At 47.9% G+C, this 14938-nt stretch overlaps 2 protein-coding genes across 5 annotated transcripts in view; one reads left to right on the forward strand and one right to left on the reverse strand.

The window, feature by feature from the left end:
• Nucleotides 1-7151, forward strand: part of zcchc14 (zinc finger, CCHC domain containing 14) — a 14519-nt gene extending 7368 nt beyond the window's left edge. For 2 of the 4 annotated variants that reach the window (XM_047034323.1, XM_047034326.1), the window contains exons 7-13: nucleotides 1483-1558; nucleotides 1886-2195; nucleotides 3015-3103; nucleotides 4091-4212; nucleotides 4335-4460; nucleotides 4571-5734; nucleotides 6590-7151. In XM_047034323.1, coding sequence (XP_046890279.1) covers nucleotides 1483-1558; nucleotides 1886-2195; nucleotides 3015-3103; nucleotides 4091-4212; nucleotides 4335-4460; nucleotides 4571-5734; nucleotides 6590-6645 — 1943 coding nt within the window. In that variant the 3' untranslated portion in view covers nucleotides 6646-7151. The remainder of the gene's footprint in view (nucleotides 1-1482; nucleotides 1559-1885; nucleotides 2196-3014; nucleotides 3104-4090; nucleotides 4213-4334; nucleotides 4461-4570; nucleotides 5735-6589) is intronic. The other 2 variants (XM_047034324.1, XM_047034325.1) reach the window with 2 other exon arrangements.
• A 2138-nt stretch (nucleotides 7152-9289) lies between these two features.
• On the reverse strand, nucleotides 9290-14391 carry map1lc3b (microtubule-associated protein 1 light chain 3 beta). The gene is made up of 4 exons (XM_047034309.1): nucleotides 14164-14391; nucleotides 12213-12268; nucleotides 11874-11980; nucleotides 9290-11312 (listed from the first exon to the last, which is right to left on the reverse strand). The coding sequence occupies exons 1-4, from the start codon at nucleotides 14201-14203 to the stop codon at nucleotides 11138-11140; spliced, it is 378 nt and encodes a 125-aa protein (XP_046890265.1). The 5' UTR covers nucleotides 14204-14391; the 3' UTR covers nucleotides 9290-11137.
• Between the last annotated feature and the right edge of the window lie 547 nt (nucleotides 14392-14938).

Consider the following 14938-nt stretch of genomic DNA (forward strand, 5'->3'; position numbering starts at 1 on the left):
GTGAGTGTGTGTGGTAATGTGGCACCAGTGTGGCTGGGCAGTGATGTGTGAGTGTGTGTGGTAATGTGGCACCAGTGTGGCTGGGCAGTGATGTGTGAGTGTGTGTGGTAATGTGGCACCAGTGTGGCTGGGCAGTGATGTGTGAGTGTGTGTGGTAATGTGGCACCAGTGTGGCTGGGCAGTGATGTGTGAGTGTGTGTGGTAATGTGGCACCAGTGTGGCTGGGCAGTGATGTGTGAGTGTGTGTGGTAATGTGGCACCAGTGTGGCTGGGCAGTGATGTGTGAGTGTGTGTGGTAATGTGGCACCAGTGTGGCTGGGCAGTGATGTGTGAGTGTGTGTGGTAATGTGGCACCAGTGTGGCTGGGCAGTGATGTGTGAGTGTGTGTGGTAATGTGGCACCAGTGTGGCTGGGCAGTGATGTGTGAGTGTGTGTGGTAATGTGGCACCAGTGTGGCTGGGCAGTGATGTGTGAGTGTGTGTGGTAATGTGGCACAAGTGTGGCTGGGCAGTGATGTGTGAGTGTGTGTGGTAATGTGGCACCAGTGTGGCTGGGCAGTGATGTGTGAGTGTGTGTGGTAATGTGGCACCAGTGTGGCTGGGCAGTGATGTGTGAGTGTGTGTGGTAATGTGGCACCAGTGTGGCTGGGCAGTGATGTGTGAGTGTGTGTGGTAATGTGGCACCAGTGTGGCTGGGCAGTGATGTGTGAGTGTGTGTGGTAATGTGGCACCAGTGTGGCTGGGCAGTGATGTGTGAGTGTGTGTGGTAATGTGGCACCAGTGTGGCTGGGCAGTGATGTGTGAGTGTGTGTGGTAATGTGGCACCAGTGTGGCTGGGCAGTGATGTGTGAGTGTGTGGGGTAATGTGGCACCAGTGTGGCTGGGCAGTGATGTGTGAGTGTGTGTGGTAATGTGGCACCAGTGTGGCTGGGCAGTGATGTGTGAGTGTGTGTGGTAATGTGGCACCACATCTTTAAACCCACCATGCTGGAGCCTACAGGTCTTCTCTGCACACGCTCAGACGTTACAGACGTTAGGGCTGTGCGGAACTATGGACCTCTCTCAAAATCTTTTTTCAGAAATATTTTAGAAACTTTTAGAAACTTTTTTCACACACAGTGAGAGGAGAGGATAGAGGAGGGCAGGGGAGAGGAGAACAGAGAAGTCTGAATCAGAGTAAAGCAGAGCAGAGTGTAATATAGTATTGTAGAGTCCACAACAAGTAAGTGAATGATGCAAACATTTTGTTAGATTTCCGAAAAATGGGGAAACCTTTTTTAAAGCTTTTTTTTCAACCTTTGGAAACTTCTTTTCCAACTGTTTTTGGGGAAATGTTCTACCTAGGAACATATAGAAAGGAGGTTCTACCTAGGAACAGATAGAAAGGAGGTTCTACCTAGGAACAGATAGAAAGAAGGTTCTCTGTGTGTGAGGCTGTGAGGGAGACAGGTCAAGTCTCATCTCTGCTGTTCCTCTTCTGCAGGTCTGGGCTGCTCTCATCTCTGCTGTTCCTCTTCTGCAGGTCTGGGCTGCCTGCTGCAATACAGAGGGACCAACAGGTAAGACCTCAATCTCTCTATCTCCCTCTTTTTCCCTTCTTCTCTTTTTTTCTCTCTCTCTCTCTGTCTCTCTTTCTTCATCCTTTCTCTCCCTCCGTGCCTGCCTGCCTGCCTGCCTCTCTCTCTCGCTCCTCTTTGACCATCTCTATTTCTCTCTGTCTCTTTCATTCATATCACTTGCTTTCCCCCTTTCTGTTTTCTTTCTCTCTCTCTCATTCTCTGTCCTTCTCTATCTTACTGTCTTTCCATCATTCAACCCCCCCCCCCCTCCTCTCTCTCTCTCTCTCTCTCTCTCTCTCTCTCTCTCTCTCTCACTCTCTCTGACAGGGCTGTTTGTGGAGTGGCCAGTATCCAGCCAGTCATGAGTGTCCACAGCTCCATGCAGCCTCATTCCCCTCCCCACCTGCCCCACCTCTGCCACCTGCCCCCTCACCTCCCCCCTCAGCTGCCCCCCCAGGGCCCCCTGGTGGGCCCCCACCCTGCAGGAGGAGAAACTGCAGTGCCCCCCCTTGGATGTCTCCAAAGCGCCACCCTGGCCCCTCCCACAAGCCCGGAGCAGAGTGGCATCTTGGAATGGCTACGCAAGCTCCGCCTCCACAAGTACTACCCCGTCTTCAAGCAGCTGACCATGGAGGAGGTGGGTGGGGCCAGGGAAGATAGTGGGCGGGGCCTGGGGCGGATGTGGAGAGAGCAGTGCATCCCTATCCCTCTGTCCATCCCTCTCTCTATCCCTCTCTCTATCCCTCTCTCTATCCCTCTCTTTATCCCTCTCTCCATCCCTCTCTTTATCCCTCTCTCCATCCCTCTCTCTATCCCTCTCTCTATCCCTCTCTCTATCCCTCTCTCCATCCCTCTCTTTATCCCTCTCTCCATCCCTCTCTCTATCCCTCTCTCTATCCCTCTCTCTATCCCTCTCTCCATCCCTCTCTCTATCCTTCTCTCCATCCCTCTCTCTATCCCTATCTCTATCCCTCTCTCTATCCCTCTCTCCATCCCTCTCTCTATCCTTCTCTCTATCCCTCTCTCTATCCCTCTCTCTATCCCTCTCTCTATCCTTCTCTCTATCCCTCTCTATCCCTCTCTTTATCCCTCTCTCCATCCCTCTGTCTATCTCTCTATCCCTCTCCATCCCTCTCTTTATCCCTCTCTCTATCCCTCTCTCTATCCCTCTCTCTATCCCTCTCTCCATCCCTCTCTCCATCCCTCTCTTTATCCCTCTCTCTATCCCTCTCTCTATCCCTCTCTCCATCCCTCTCTCTATCCTTCTCTCTATCCTTCTCTCTATCCCTCTCTCTATCCCTCTTTCTATCCTTCTCTCTATCCCTATCTCCATCCCTCTCTCTATCTCTCTATCCCTCTCTCTATCCCTCTCTCCATCCCTCTCTCTATCTCTCTATCCCTCTCTCTATCTCTCTGTACAGCCCAGTCTCTTCACCTGTCTCCCCTCCCTCCTCAGTTCTTAGGTCTGACTGAAGAGGATCTGAATAAGTATGACCTCACACAAGGAGCCAAGAAGAAGCTGAAGACCCAGCTGGAGCTGCAGAAGTGAGTCCTTCACATGGAACAAGAATCAGAATCATCAGAATCATGTGTTCATTTAGCACACGCTTTCATCCTAATATATGGGGCTATATCCATCCCTGTATGCTTCAAGCTATGTAACATAGATAGAAGTAGTATTTAGAACAGTTACGAGTTGTACAAGAGGACTTTTGGACTGGACCTCTCTCAACTACCCCCAGACACACAGAAACGACCCTGTGTGTGTGCTCTCTGCACAACCACACGATGTAGTCATACAGCCAGACATGCCCTGACATAAAGCTATGTAGGTGTGTGTGTGTGTGTATGTGTGCGCTTTAGTCATGCACCCAGATATACAGCTGCAGAAGAGGGAGAAGTTGTTTGTTTATTTAGCCATTAACCTGAAGAGAACCAATCAGTGCTGCTGTTCTGTGAGAGAGAGAGAGAATACAGGACTGGAGGGCGTCAATGGTTAACTGGGCTGAATGGTTAGTTTAGATAAGTTGTACTTTAAGCGAGATAAGTATAGTGTTTGTGCGTGTATGGAGCGTGTGGAAAGGGAGAAAACACAATCAGCTCAACCCTGTTTCCAGTCTCACCACCAGCTTGTTTAGCCGTGTCATGGCCCCCCCCGGTTGTGTTCCACCCTGTCACCCTTACTCAGTCATAACCCCAGACCTGACACAGCCATCCCCATGTCACCCTTACTCAGTCATAACCCCAGACCTGACACAGCCATCCCCATGTCACCCTTACTCAGTCATAACCCCAGACCTGACACAGCCATCCCCATGTCACCCTTACTCAGTCATAACCCCAGACCTGACACAGCCATCCCCATGTCACCCCTTCATTGTAGGTTATACAAGACCTCTAGTGGCCATGTGTGGAACTGCCTTCCTCCAATACAGGGTACACAAGCCCAGTACCATGTTGGTAGATCAGGTTATTTTTTGTGAGAGAAGCTCTGTGTGTGTGCGCTAAATATGTGTGTGTGTGTGTGGCCAGCAGGGAGAAAATGGAGAAGAAGTACATGGTGTCACAGTTTCCAGTGTCCTGTAGTGGGATCGCCAGGGTAACCCCCTCCAGCCACATAGGCCCCATTGCACACCTACAACCTGCCAACACAGGTAACACCTACATAGGTTACACCCAATACCTGCACAGGTAATACTGGATAGACCTCTTTGTTGAGAAATGTGACCACGTGAAATGTGTTTGAGCATGAACATGTGTGTGTGTGTGTCTGCAGAGTTGCGTGTGGATGTAGACCAAGGGTCTTCCCTAAACAGAGACAGCAGCTCCTCTTCTGGGTACTCCAGCGCCCCCTGCAGTCCCCGAGACGCGGCGTTCGACAGGCCCAAGGACACACACAGACGTAAGACCTTCTCACAGCAAGCCCTCCATCAGAAGGCCTTTTCAATCAAATGGAGCACTGTCACAATGCCACTAATTCTGATTCATCTTCCACAAATCTCCTCTCCTCAGGTATGGAGTTGGGTCTGGACCTACCTGGAGTAGACAGGACTTGTGTCCTCCTCAGTCCCAGCCTTCCAGCCGGCTCCAGCAGACCCACAGCTCAGGTCCTCCCAGTCCAGAATGACCCTACGTCCTGTCTCTCTCCCCCCTCCCAGCCTCCCGTCTCTCTGCCCCTGGTCTCCCCAGCCCCAGGCCGGGTACAGACCTCCCCACGGAAACCCCGGCCCCCTCCCCTGGGGCCTGGGGTGAGGCTGGAGTGCCTGTTCTCAGGCCTGGGCTTGGAAAGCCCACCTCCTGGGCTCCAGGACCCCCACGGCCCCAGAGGCCCATCTGCACCCAGCTCCCTGTGCTCCCTTTCTGGGTTGGTGGTGGAGACCAGCAACTCCCTCACCTCCACCTCCAACACCCTCCACCATGTGTCCCACCCTCCTCTCTCACTGCAGGTGTCCTCCTCCCTCCCTCTTAGAACCACGGGACACTACCCCTACCCCACCTGCCCCTCAGTGCCTTCCTCCTCCTCCTCCATGTCAACTTTCCCATCAGGCAGCGTGGCGTGTAGCAGCAACGGCATTCCTGTGGCAACGGCGAGCAGTGTTCCCATGGCAACGGTGGTGCCCGGACACACCTACAGCGTGACCAGCGTAGCGGCTGCGGTCCCGCCTAGCTCAAGCCCCTCCCCCCCAGAGGTCTGTTACGCCATCGCCCCTGGCTCCTCCCCCTCTTCCTCCTCCTCCTCCCCCTGTTCCTCCGTCTGTGTGTGCAGCTCCTGTGGTTGCCGGGGGAACTGCGGTTCGTACGGGCCCCTCCCAGCCAACTACGCCGGCTACTTCCAGCATCCGTTCTCTGGGACGTCCGTGTTCACTCTGGGGCCCTTGTTCCACCTCAGCCCCCTGCTGGCCACCGCCAGTACTGCAGGAGCCTTCTCCTACCCTCTGGTGGCACCGCCTCTCTACAACAGCAGCATGTCACATGACCCACAGCAGCCGCAGGGCTTGGTCCTGCCACCCATGCAGGGCTTCCTGGGGGGCGGGGGTAATGTGTACCAGCCGCATGGCTTGCTGGGTAACGGAGTCGGGCACAAGCGGTCAGGGAACGCATCGTGCTACAACTGCGGGGCAAGTGGTCATCGAGCCCAGGAATGCAAACAGCCTCCCATGGATTCACTACAGCAAGGTGCGTACAAGTAGCCTGGCTGCCAGCCCAACTTCTCCCCGCCCCCCAAAAAATTTGGTCGGGAAGTTGGGTCTGGAGGGTCTCGTATTGGGGACCAACTACAGAAAACCAGAATTTGGGCGAACCAATGAAATTGCCAGGGCGGGCTTTATACGATGATGGACAGATGATCAACAGTAACGTAATCACCCACGACACAAAAGAGCGCTTAAGTTGAATTTGTTTTGAACAAACATGGCTACCGCTGGAGATCTGGGATGTTATGATTCTGCCATCGAGTCTGTTTTAGAAGACATCGACAGCGCATTAATTTTGAAAGAGGAACAGAGAGACGCAATCAAGGCATTTGTCGATGGAAAATATGTTTTTGCCGTCCTTCCTACGGGAATCGGTAAAAGTTTAATTTCTGTTTAAACTCTGTTGCTCTGATTGGTTGTAGATCTATCCAATTGAGCGAAGAGGCATTTGTTTTCCAGGCTCGTTTGAAACACGCCTCGTAGTCAAAGCCCAACGGAGAGTTCTCAGACTCATATTCTGACTAGAATTATGAGTATGACAACGTCAGGCTAGCATACAAGTGCAAATGTGGTCATTTAGCAGATGTTTTTATCCATAGTGTGTTTGTGCATGTTGAATTGATCTCCACTCACTGCAGTGCTTACTGTGGTGGTGGGGATTCTACCTGGAGCATGGTGGCAGTGTAAACTTACAGTGTAGTAGTGTATCTCTCCAGGAGCAGAGTTGGAGTGTAGATTATTGCTTGTAACGAGAGCTTAGAAAATAGCAGTGTGTCTTTGCTGAGAGAGCCTTGCTAATGAGCGTGTCGACGGTCTTTTCTGTTCTTCTGCCTCTCAGGGATCTTCAGGCTGAAGTACACTCCCCACCCTGACAGCCAGGACTCTGGAGACTAACGCAGCACACATCAAGGGCCTAGAACATGCAACCTCCTGGTACTTCACAGCACATATCATGGGCCTAGAACATGCAACCTCCTGGTACTTCACAGCACACATCATGGGCCTAGAACATGCAACCTCCTGGTACTTCACAGCACACATCATGGGCCTAGAACATGCAACCTCCTGGTACTTCACAGCACACATCATGGGCCTAGAACATGCAACCTCCTGGTACTTCACAGCACACATCATGGGCCTAGATAATGCAACCTCCTGGTACTTCACAGCACACATCATGGAGCTAGTACATGCAACCTTCTGGACTACCTTCAATGCACTACAGACAACCAATACAAACTTTCTAACCTTGGACATGGACTTAATCTGGTAATCATCTGAATCAGAATATTTAAAATGTGACAGTCAGGAAGGTGAAGGGTCAATGAATCAGAATCAGAAAGAGTTTTAATCGCCATGAAAGTTTGCACAGACAAGGGCCGGGTTTCCCAGATTTGTTAAGAAGCTCTTAACGCTAAGAGCTTCTTAGGAGCGTTCTAAGAGCGTTCTAAGAGCGTTCTTGAGAGCGTTCTTAGAACGCTCTAAAGAAGCTCTTAGCGTTGAGAGCTTCTAAATGAATCTGGAAAACCCGGCCAAGGTATTTACTTTGACAGGAAGGTACGTACATTAAATATATAGGAATCTTAAATACAGTAAATGTAAATACAGAACGAGGAGGAGAAGGTGAGGTGATGAGGAGAAAGATATGGAGGAGGAAGAGGAGGAGAAGGTGAGGTGATGAGGAGAAAGATATGGAGTAGGAAGAGGAGGAGAAGGTGAGGTGATGAGGAGAAAGATATGGAGGAGGAAGAGGAGGAGAAGGTGAGGTGATGAGGAGAAAGATATGGAGGAGGAAGAGGAGGAGAAGGGATGTCGAGGAAGATTGGAAGGAAAAGAATCAGAGGCCGTATTCACTAGACATTTGATCTTACCTAACAAGTAGGAACTACTTTTAGCCTGAATGTGTTTCGTGAATACGGACCCAGGTTTCTTATTAAGTTTCTTCAGCATGTGAGTCCTCGGTATAGGAAGAAGAACGAAATGTTGCTAACTTTGCTATGCCAAAATTCATGGTTTCTTTTGTATATTTTTAATTTTTCCAAACAATTGGCACGGTTGAAACAACCGTATGTCTATTACACAGTTTTGAATGTTTTAATCATCGAAAGCAATTTTATGAAAGTTTGATTTTGTCATGTTTGTAAGAGGATTTTAGTCAGTGTTATTTGTTTATGGATGTGTGTCTCCTGTTCGGTATGATCCTTCAGTCATACTGGGAAGGAGCCTGTCTTCTGGGGGGTTAGGGGTGGTGGGGGTTGTTAAAGCACTTTTCAGCTGAGAACGAGCAAAAGCTCCGGGGTGGAGGGTGGGGCCTAGAGCCAAGGGGGGCGTTAGGGGTTTCCAGCTGTGGGGGCCTAGGGTGGGAGGGGTGGGGGCCTAGGGTGGGAGGGGTGAGGGCCTAGGGTGGGAGGGGTGGGGGCCTAGGGTGGAAGGGGTGGGGGCCTAGGGTGGGATGGGCAGGGGGTGCCAGGGGGTGCCCCAGGCTGTGGGAGCCTAGGGACGAGGGGGCCGGGCTGGTCCCGGCCGGAGGAGAGATGACACCAGGACACAAGTCCTCAAGAACAGACTTAGCTGAAGTGACTCTGAGTATCACCATGACGACATGAGGGACGTGTATTTAACCGGGTGAATGTCATATGTGTGTATGAACGCTGATCTCAACTTAAATGACGTGGAGTCATTGAGTAAAAATGTACTATGGTAATCATAACTTGACTATGGTAATCATAACTTGACTATGGTAATCATAACTTGACTATGGTAATCATAACTTGACTATGGTAATCATAACTTGCAGGAAAGTGAACTGCCATTTTGGTTGCTATGAGAGACATTGATGGTTTTTCATTGGTGAAAATGTGTCGTCTTCAGACAATCAGAAGCACCAATCCCAGGAGTGTTGGTTAAAGACCCACCCCTCCGTCAGGGACGTCCGTATGAAATGAGAAATGTGCCAAGCACAAGACTCTAGTGGACAGAATACTTAGGATCTACATTTTGATTCCGGCTGGACTGTAGTATTCCTCATGTGAGATAGGGATGAATATTTTATATGAGCTCAATCGGCAAGTTTCTGAAAGCCGTAGAATCCTACGCTACCTTTGTTTCATCCTTCTTCTCTGACACCATGTTGAGCCAGACAGGGATCCAGGTCTTCAGCTGATCCGTATGAGCTAGAGCCCCCTAGTGGCCAGGATGAGGACTGACAGGAGGGGTGTTCAGTGTAACTACCATCTCTGTATCCACAGCTATGCATGTTGCTTAATCTTTACAACCAAAACAACAAAAACTGCAGATTTTGAATTGTTGGTGTAGAAACATGAAAGCCAGTAAACATGTTTCTTTTTCTGTCATTTTTCTATTGTTTTAGGAGTTATGTTTTATAAAAATCGCATCACAACCTTTGAAAAAAAAAAGAAATAATAAAATGTTTTGATTCTGTACTGTTTGGCAAACATTTCAACTGAGTGAGACAACATATCAACTATGTCATGGTTGAATTGTCAGCATTCTCTTCCACTGCTATTGTACACAACCATACTGTTTTAATGTATTTTATTCATAAAATAGCAACATAAATACAGGAAGAGGTTGTGTAATATTGCTGTAATTATGAAGACTGAGGGCATCAACAGGGGGTGATGGCTGTTCCAGGAACATTGAGCCACCCCTTCACTACAACACGTTGTATGACAATGTTATTACAACCCTAAATCACATCTCCATAAAGGACCGTGTTTAGAACGCCCAGAGGTTGGTTATGGACACATATTTTACAATAAAATATCACATAAATAAAAAGAGCAAAAGGAAAACTGAGAAAAGAAAAAAAAACTGTGACCAAAACAAAAAGCATCTAAACGTTTATGTTGTTTAGAGGATTGAAAAAGAGATGCAAGGAAGTGGAGCAGGGAGAGGGACAGCACATTCTAAAGGTGTAAATGCAACGCTAACCTTTTAGCCAAACCTTCTAAAAGGCATCCCAAACAGAGGGTGTGACAGGATGTGACATCCCAAACAGAGGGTGTGACAGTGAAGCCTAACGCAGCACTCATCAAGGGGGAATGAGGAGGAAGGAGGGATAGCAGATCTGAACTGGCTAGGCAGGTTTACACTTTGCAGCAGCAAGCTGGTTTGGACCAATTCTACCAAAATTAGTCATGTGACGAGACAGGGGTTTAGTTATTCCTTGTGTTTACTAAGAAAGGGGGGGAGGACAAAGGTTTTTTTTTATCGAGTATTAAAAAGAGTTCCTGATCCATCCCTCCCTTCTCCTATCATAAAATCTGTTAAGTCTCCTTATATCGTCCGCATCACTGATTTCTCCATCAGTCATGCTCTTCATCGTAGTGTTCAACATCATAGATTTATAAATTCAGAAGTAATTATTCTATCTGTACACTGAGGCTTAAATCTCTCTACAATCATCACGCAAGATTCTAGAAGCATAGCAAGCAGCAGTCCCCTCCTGAAGTTCCACGTGGCGGGAAACAGGTGGGAAAACAAACTAACTGATAAGGATCATGGATGCTTTAATAAGGAGCTACATCTAAACAAAACCAAAGAACTTAGTAGGTCATCCCATGAGCTGAGCTGAACAGGGGTGGTGAAAGGAAACTACAGCTTGCCTGGATGAAACAGTACACAACGAGGAAGTGGAAACAAAAATTCCTTTATGGCGTTAAAGACCTAAGCCTTAGTCATTCCGACAGACGCCACTGTATGATCACATGCCCTGGCACTGACGAGCATTAGAGAAGATTCAAACTGGAGATTCTTAAAGGACCCCTGAAGGTTCCTAAGCAGTTTGTTTTAGTTCCTCCTGCCCTTTTCACAGCAAGCTCACCCAACACTACTGCACACTGGGGATGTCTCGGGCTGGACGCAACGCAGACCGCTGGAAGTAGGACCCAAACATGGCTTTAAACGACTGACTGAGGTAGGAATCTAAACAGCCAATCGTGTTTTTGCTATTCTACTCCATCAACAGAGCAAGACACCTTAAGAGGACAACGTAAGATCAAGTGTATGGAGGGTCAAAGGTGGGGGCTGGCTGGGGGAGAAAAGGGGGGTGATGGGTTGGAAGGGGTGTGGGCTGAGACAGGGAGGGTTGGTTGGGGTAGAGGGGGGTGGGGTGGGGGACAGAGGCAGGGCTGGTTAGGAAAGCAGAACTATTCTCATTTCTACAAAAGGTCTTGAAGCATGAAGAAGAGGGCACCTATCAGCTCCTTGAAGTCTTGGCAAGGGGTTTACAGCAAGCAGGAATGGAGGGGGGCTGGGTTGGGTTTGAAGGGGGAAAGGAAGGGAGTCAGAAAATCACAGGAGGGGGAATGGTAGTCATAGTATCATTGTCCAATCGCTGGCCAGGTGTCGGCGGGACGGAGTCTCATTGGTCGGCTGGGGTTCCGAATGTCTCCTGGGAAGCGTAGACCATGTAGAGGAAGCCGTCGTCATCCTTCTCGCGCTCGTACACCTCGGAGATGGGGCTGGACACGGACACCATGCTGTGCCCGTTCACCAGCAGGAAGAAGGCTTGGTTGGAGTTCAGCTGGAGGCGCCTCCTATGGGTTGGAGGGGGTATGACAGGTCAGGCTCAGTTTATGAACAGCTCTGTTTTTTTAATTCAGATCAAGAGCTCGCAGGTTCAACTCCCCCCCCCCCCACCCCCCCATTCGAAAAAGCACACAAATGTTTTATAAATGAAGACCTGGCTTCATGCGTTTAGATTTGTGTGAATATTAACCATAGGGGTTCCAAAAATAGGTGCCAGTGCATAGATACAGAGAGACAGCCGCCTCTACTTCAGATGTAGTTTCCTGAGACAAGGCGTCTAGATCATCATTCATCTGTCGCCCACAATGATCTGAGCACAACAGAGCCTGCGAGAACCTGATCACTGCTCAGATGTATTCAGAAGGAGACTGCAGGTCTGTAGCTAGCAGAAGGTGGATTCAGTTCATTGTGGATGGCGCAACTTGGATATCAAATGGGCAGAACTTCCAACACATAGTTCTCTATTCTAATGACACACTATGTGAGTTAAACACACACGTGTGTGTTAACACAGTGTGCTAACTAACACACACACACACACACACAAGGTTGGAACCATCCAGACATACCTGATGATTTTGATGAGTTCGCTCATGTTGACGTGGTCGGGGACAAGGAACTTGGTCTTGTCCAGGATTGGAAGCTGCTTCTCTCCCTTGTACCTCTCAATGATCACCTGAAACCACAGCAGCATCTTAGGACATGGGCATTTATGCAGCTGAATTATTAGTTTGAAAAATAATTCGAAACGTGTGCAGTGTTGTGACACACGTAAAAAGTGTGATGGCACATGCATGTAGCATGACCTGTAGCATGTGAAACACATGAAGTGCGTCAGGTTCATATAGTATGTAAGCGACATGCATGTAGCGTGTAAAGCAGATGTATGTAGCGTGTCAGGGACCTACTGGGATCTTGTTGGGGTGCTGCTCTCGGATCAGCCTCACGTCGTCTACCCTCTGCTCTGTTAAAACACAGGAAATGGAACATGGTTAGCCACTTCCTACTTCCTGCCCCATATAGAATGTATCTGTCAGGTACAGCGAACGTGTACATATCTAAAGGCGACCACAGAGTTTAGAGGACTGTTAAGCAGTGCTTGGTTCCACAGACACCTCTCCCTGCTGAACTATGATCCGTCCCTGGTGAACTTTGACTCCTGCAGGTGTTTGTTCCCAGTGTTAAACAACAGCAACCTCAGCAGCTGATAAGATCTCAGCTTTAGCTTCTTTGTCCTCTGCGGCCATAATGGATGAACACCAAAAGTATAACTGTTATGGATTTTTCTGGCCCAAGTATACCTTTTAATGTGTCTTTCACATTTTGCCTGTGTACTTCTTTGCCTAGGAAGATAACATTTTTTTTTGCAATTAGTTTACAATCTGCACGGTTGTTTGCTGTATTTAATAGACTTCAGAGCCCATGAGGAACAACAGTGGTGTCTGTGTGTTTTGAACCGTTTCCCAGGAAGGTCATGGACACAAGGGATCTCTGTTTGACAGCTTTACCTCAGACCAGCCTGTCTCACTGGTCACTCTAACACAAGATTTTCATTTTGTTTCACTGAATTGGCTAGCTAGCTAACCATTTTAAGCTACATTATAATGTAGGTCTGTAAAATTATCTGTCAGCTTCCTTGCTGGAGGAAAAGGTCCTGAATGGCTGTTGTAGAGGTTTGAAATTAGCTGGGAACTTGGAAAAACTGCCCACAGAGCAGTGTTTGCCTACTGTCTACTAAGCAGTTGCAGGCACATGGAACTCAAAACTCTCTGTCTGGCACAGAAACAAATCCTTAAGATTTGAAACAGGATCTGACCTGCCTATGGCTCCATATGTCAAACTTGGAGAAGAAATCATGGTACAATGCTTTTCTCTGTTGGTATTGTCCACTGACATAATTATAAGTAGCCTAGACACCTATTTTTGCCTCACTGTCATGTGTTAACACTGGGAACTGGCCAACTTCACAAGTCTTCTACTGCACTGCCATATACAGTGGAATAGACGCGGCCTTGGGACAAAGAAGTGTGCTTCGCATCTGTACTGTAAAACAAGACGATACTCGTGGGCTAAGCTAACGCAGTAGCCTATGCTACTCTGGGACCGCTGGTGTGGGCTTAAAATCGAGGAAAAGGGATATGAAACTAGCACAGTCGGGAGGACACGACAAACAATAATTTAGAAGATTAAGAACTTTCCTGTTAGCCTAGTAGCCTAGATTATAACACATTCGGGCGCCCGCCCGTCAGTCTCCCACCCCCACCAACCCGTCCCATCCCCCAATCCTGCAGCGCACAACATTTCGACACCAGCGATTTGAAGCCTAGCCTACTTGTTTTTCTCCTAACTGCCCTGGCACAAATAAACAATGTAGGCTACAGTGGAAATTATCCGTGTTGTTCGGGGAGTATTTTCGTATGAGTCATCGTTGACATTTTAAAGACGCCTTATTTTTTTGTTTCGTTTTATATACTTAACAGTAGGCTTTAAGGATTTGATCTTGTGTGGTTTACGTTTGTCACAGAAGAGAAAGCCACCACCCCTGAACCCAAAATAGTAAAACATTGGATCTAACACTTAAAGCATAATTGTTGTGCCTTTTTATCTCCTCTCCCGAAAAATCCTCTTGAGTTATGTTTGTCTTTTTAACGAGAGATCGATGTTAAAGTGAGAACACATTTGGGAGAATTAGGTAACCATCTGCTCTGTAAACAAAGAACATTTCGGGCCTTTAAAACACACTGAATTGGGTCAATCTATTCTACAGTATAGGCTGACATATCAAGAATAAAAAAACAATGTCCTGACAATGTAACTCTTACACACAAAATAAGACAACTTTGGTTTACCAATACCTACCAAATGTCCTTCTTTGTTTGAAGGTTTTTTCTGAAGGCATTTTTGCACACAAACCAAACACCCGCGTAGTTGAAACTATACACTTTTCGGATTTCTTAATATAAATTTAAAACAGAAATTGTAGTTATCGGTGGCCGACTTAAGCACAATTTGTTCTGTAGCTAGTCCTTCGAGTCCTCTTATGATCCCTTCCTTCCTTGAAGCTGCGACTCAGTCTGAAGCCAGCAAAACAAACCCGTCAGCTGATACATGACGTCATTAGACCATTCGATCCGATTCGTTTGAGAGAGAGAGTCGGCGAGAGAGATACTAGTAATAAAAATAAAAGATGATCTGTGTCACTGAGTTTATACAGCATACCTAACTAGTTCCATGCGCGCACGTTGGCCTACATGATCGTGCATTGGTGACTGCGATGACACCAAATGTATAGCGTCATGGCATACAATCTAAATGAAATACGTAGGCTGCACGTTGTAAATATATTTTACCTTTTTTGTATGCACTTTTACACAGGTATTCCTGATTTCTATTTTTGTTTAAAAAACATACGCTAACTGGACTCAAATAATCCGCAAAAAGCTCAATTACAAAAATTACTTTTCCTTTCCCTAATTTCTACAGCTGAGGTGTCATCTGGTGTGTGGGACGAGGTGTAAACCAACCCAGCTCATGTATGAGTTATTACAGTATGTCCAACTGCAGGGAACATCTGGCGACCGCACAGATCCTATTCCGCCACTAGGGGTCGCTCTCTCATAACCTGTTGCGCCTT

Source organism: Hypomesus transpacificus, chromosome 14 (genome assembly GCF_021917145.1).
Source record: "Hypomesus transpacificus isolate Combined female chromosome 14, fHypTra1, whole genome shotgun sequence".
Lineage (NCBI taxonomy): Eukaryota > Metazoa > Chordata > Actinopteri > Osmeriformes > Osmeridae > Hypomesus > Hypomesus transpacificus.

Excerpts from the sequence above, each read along its gene's own strand:
- map1lc3b (XM_047034309.1), bottom strand. The coding sequence starts at position 14,203 with ATGCCTTCAGAAAAAACCTTCAAACAAAGAAGGACATTTG. Across the intron at positions 12,269-14,163 it reads CAAACAAAGAAGGACATTTG|AGCAGAGGGTAGACGACGTG; the intron begins GTAGGTATTGGT and ends GTGTTTTAACAG. Across the intron at positions 11,313-11,873 it reads GAACTCATCAAAATCATCAG|GAGGCGCCTCCAGCTGAACT; the intron begins GTATGTCTGGAT and ends TCCAACCCATAG.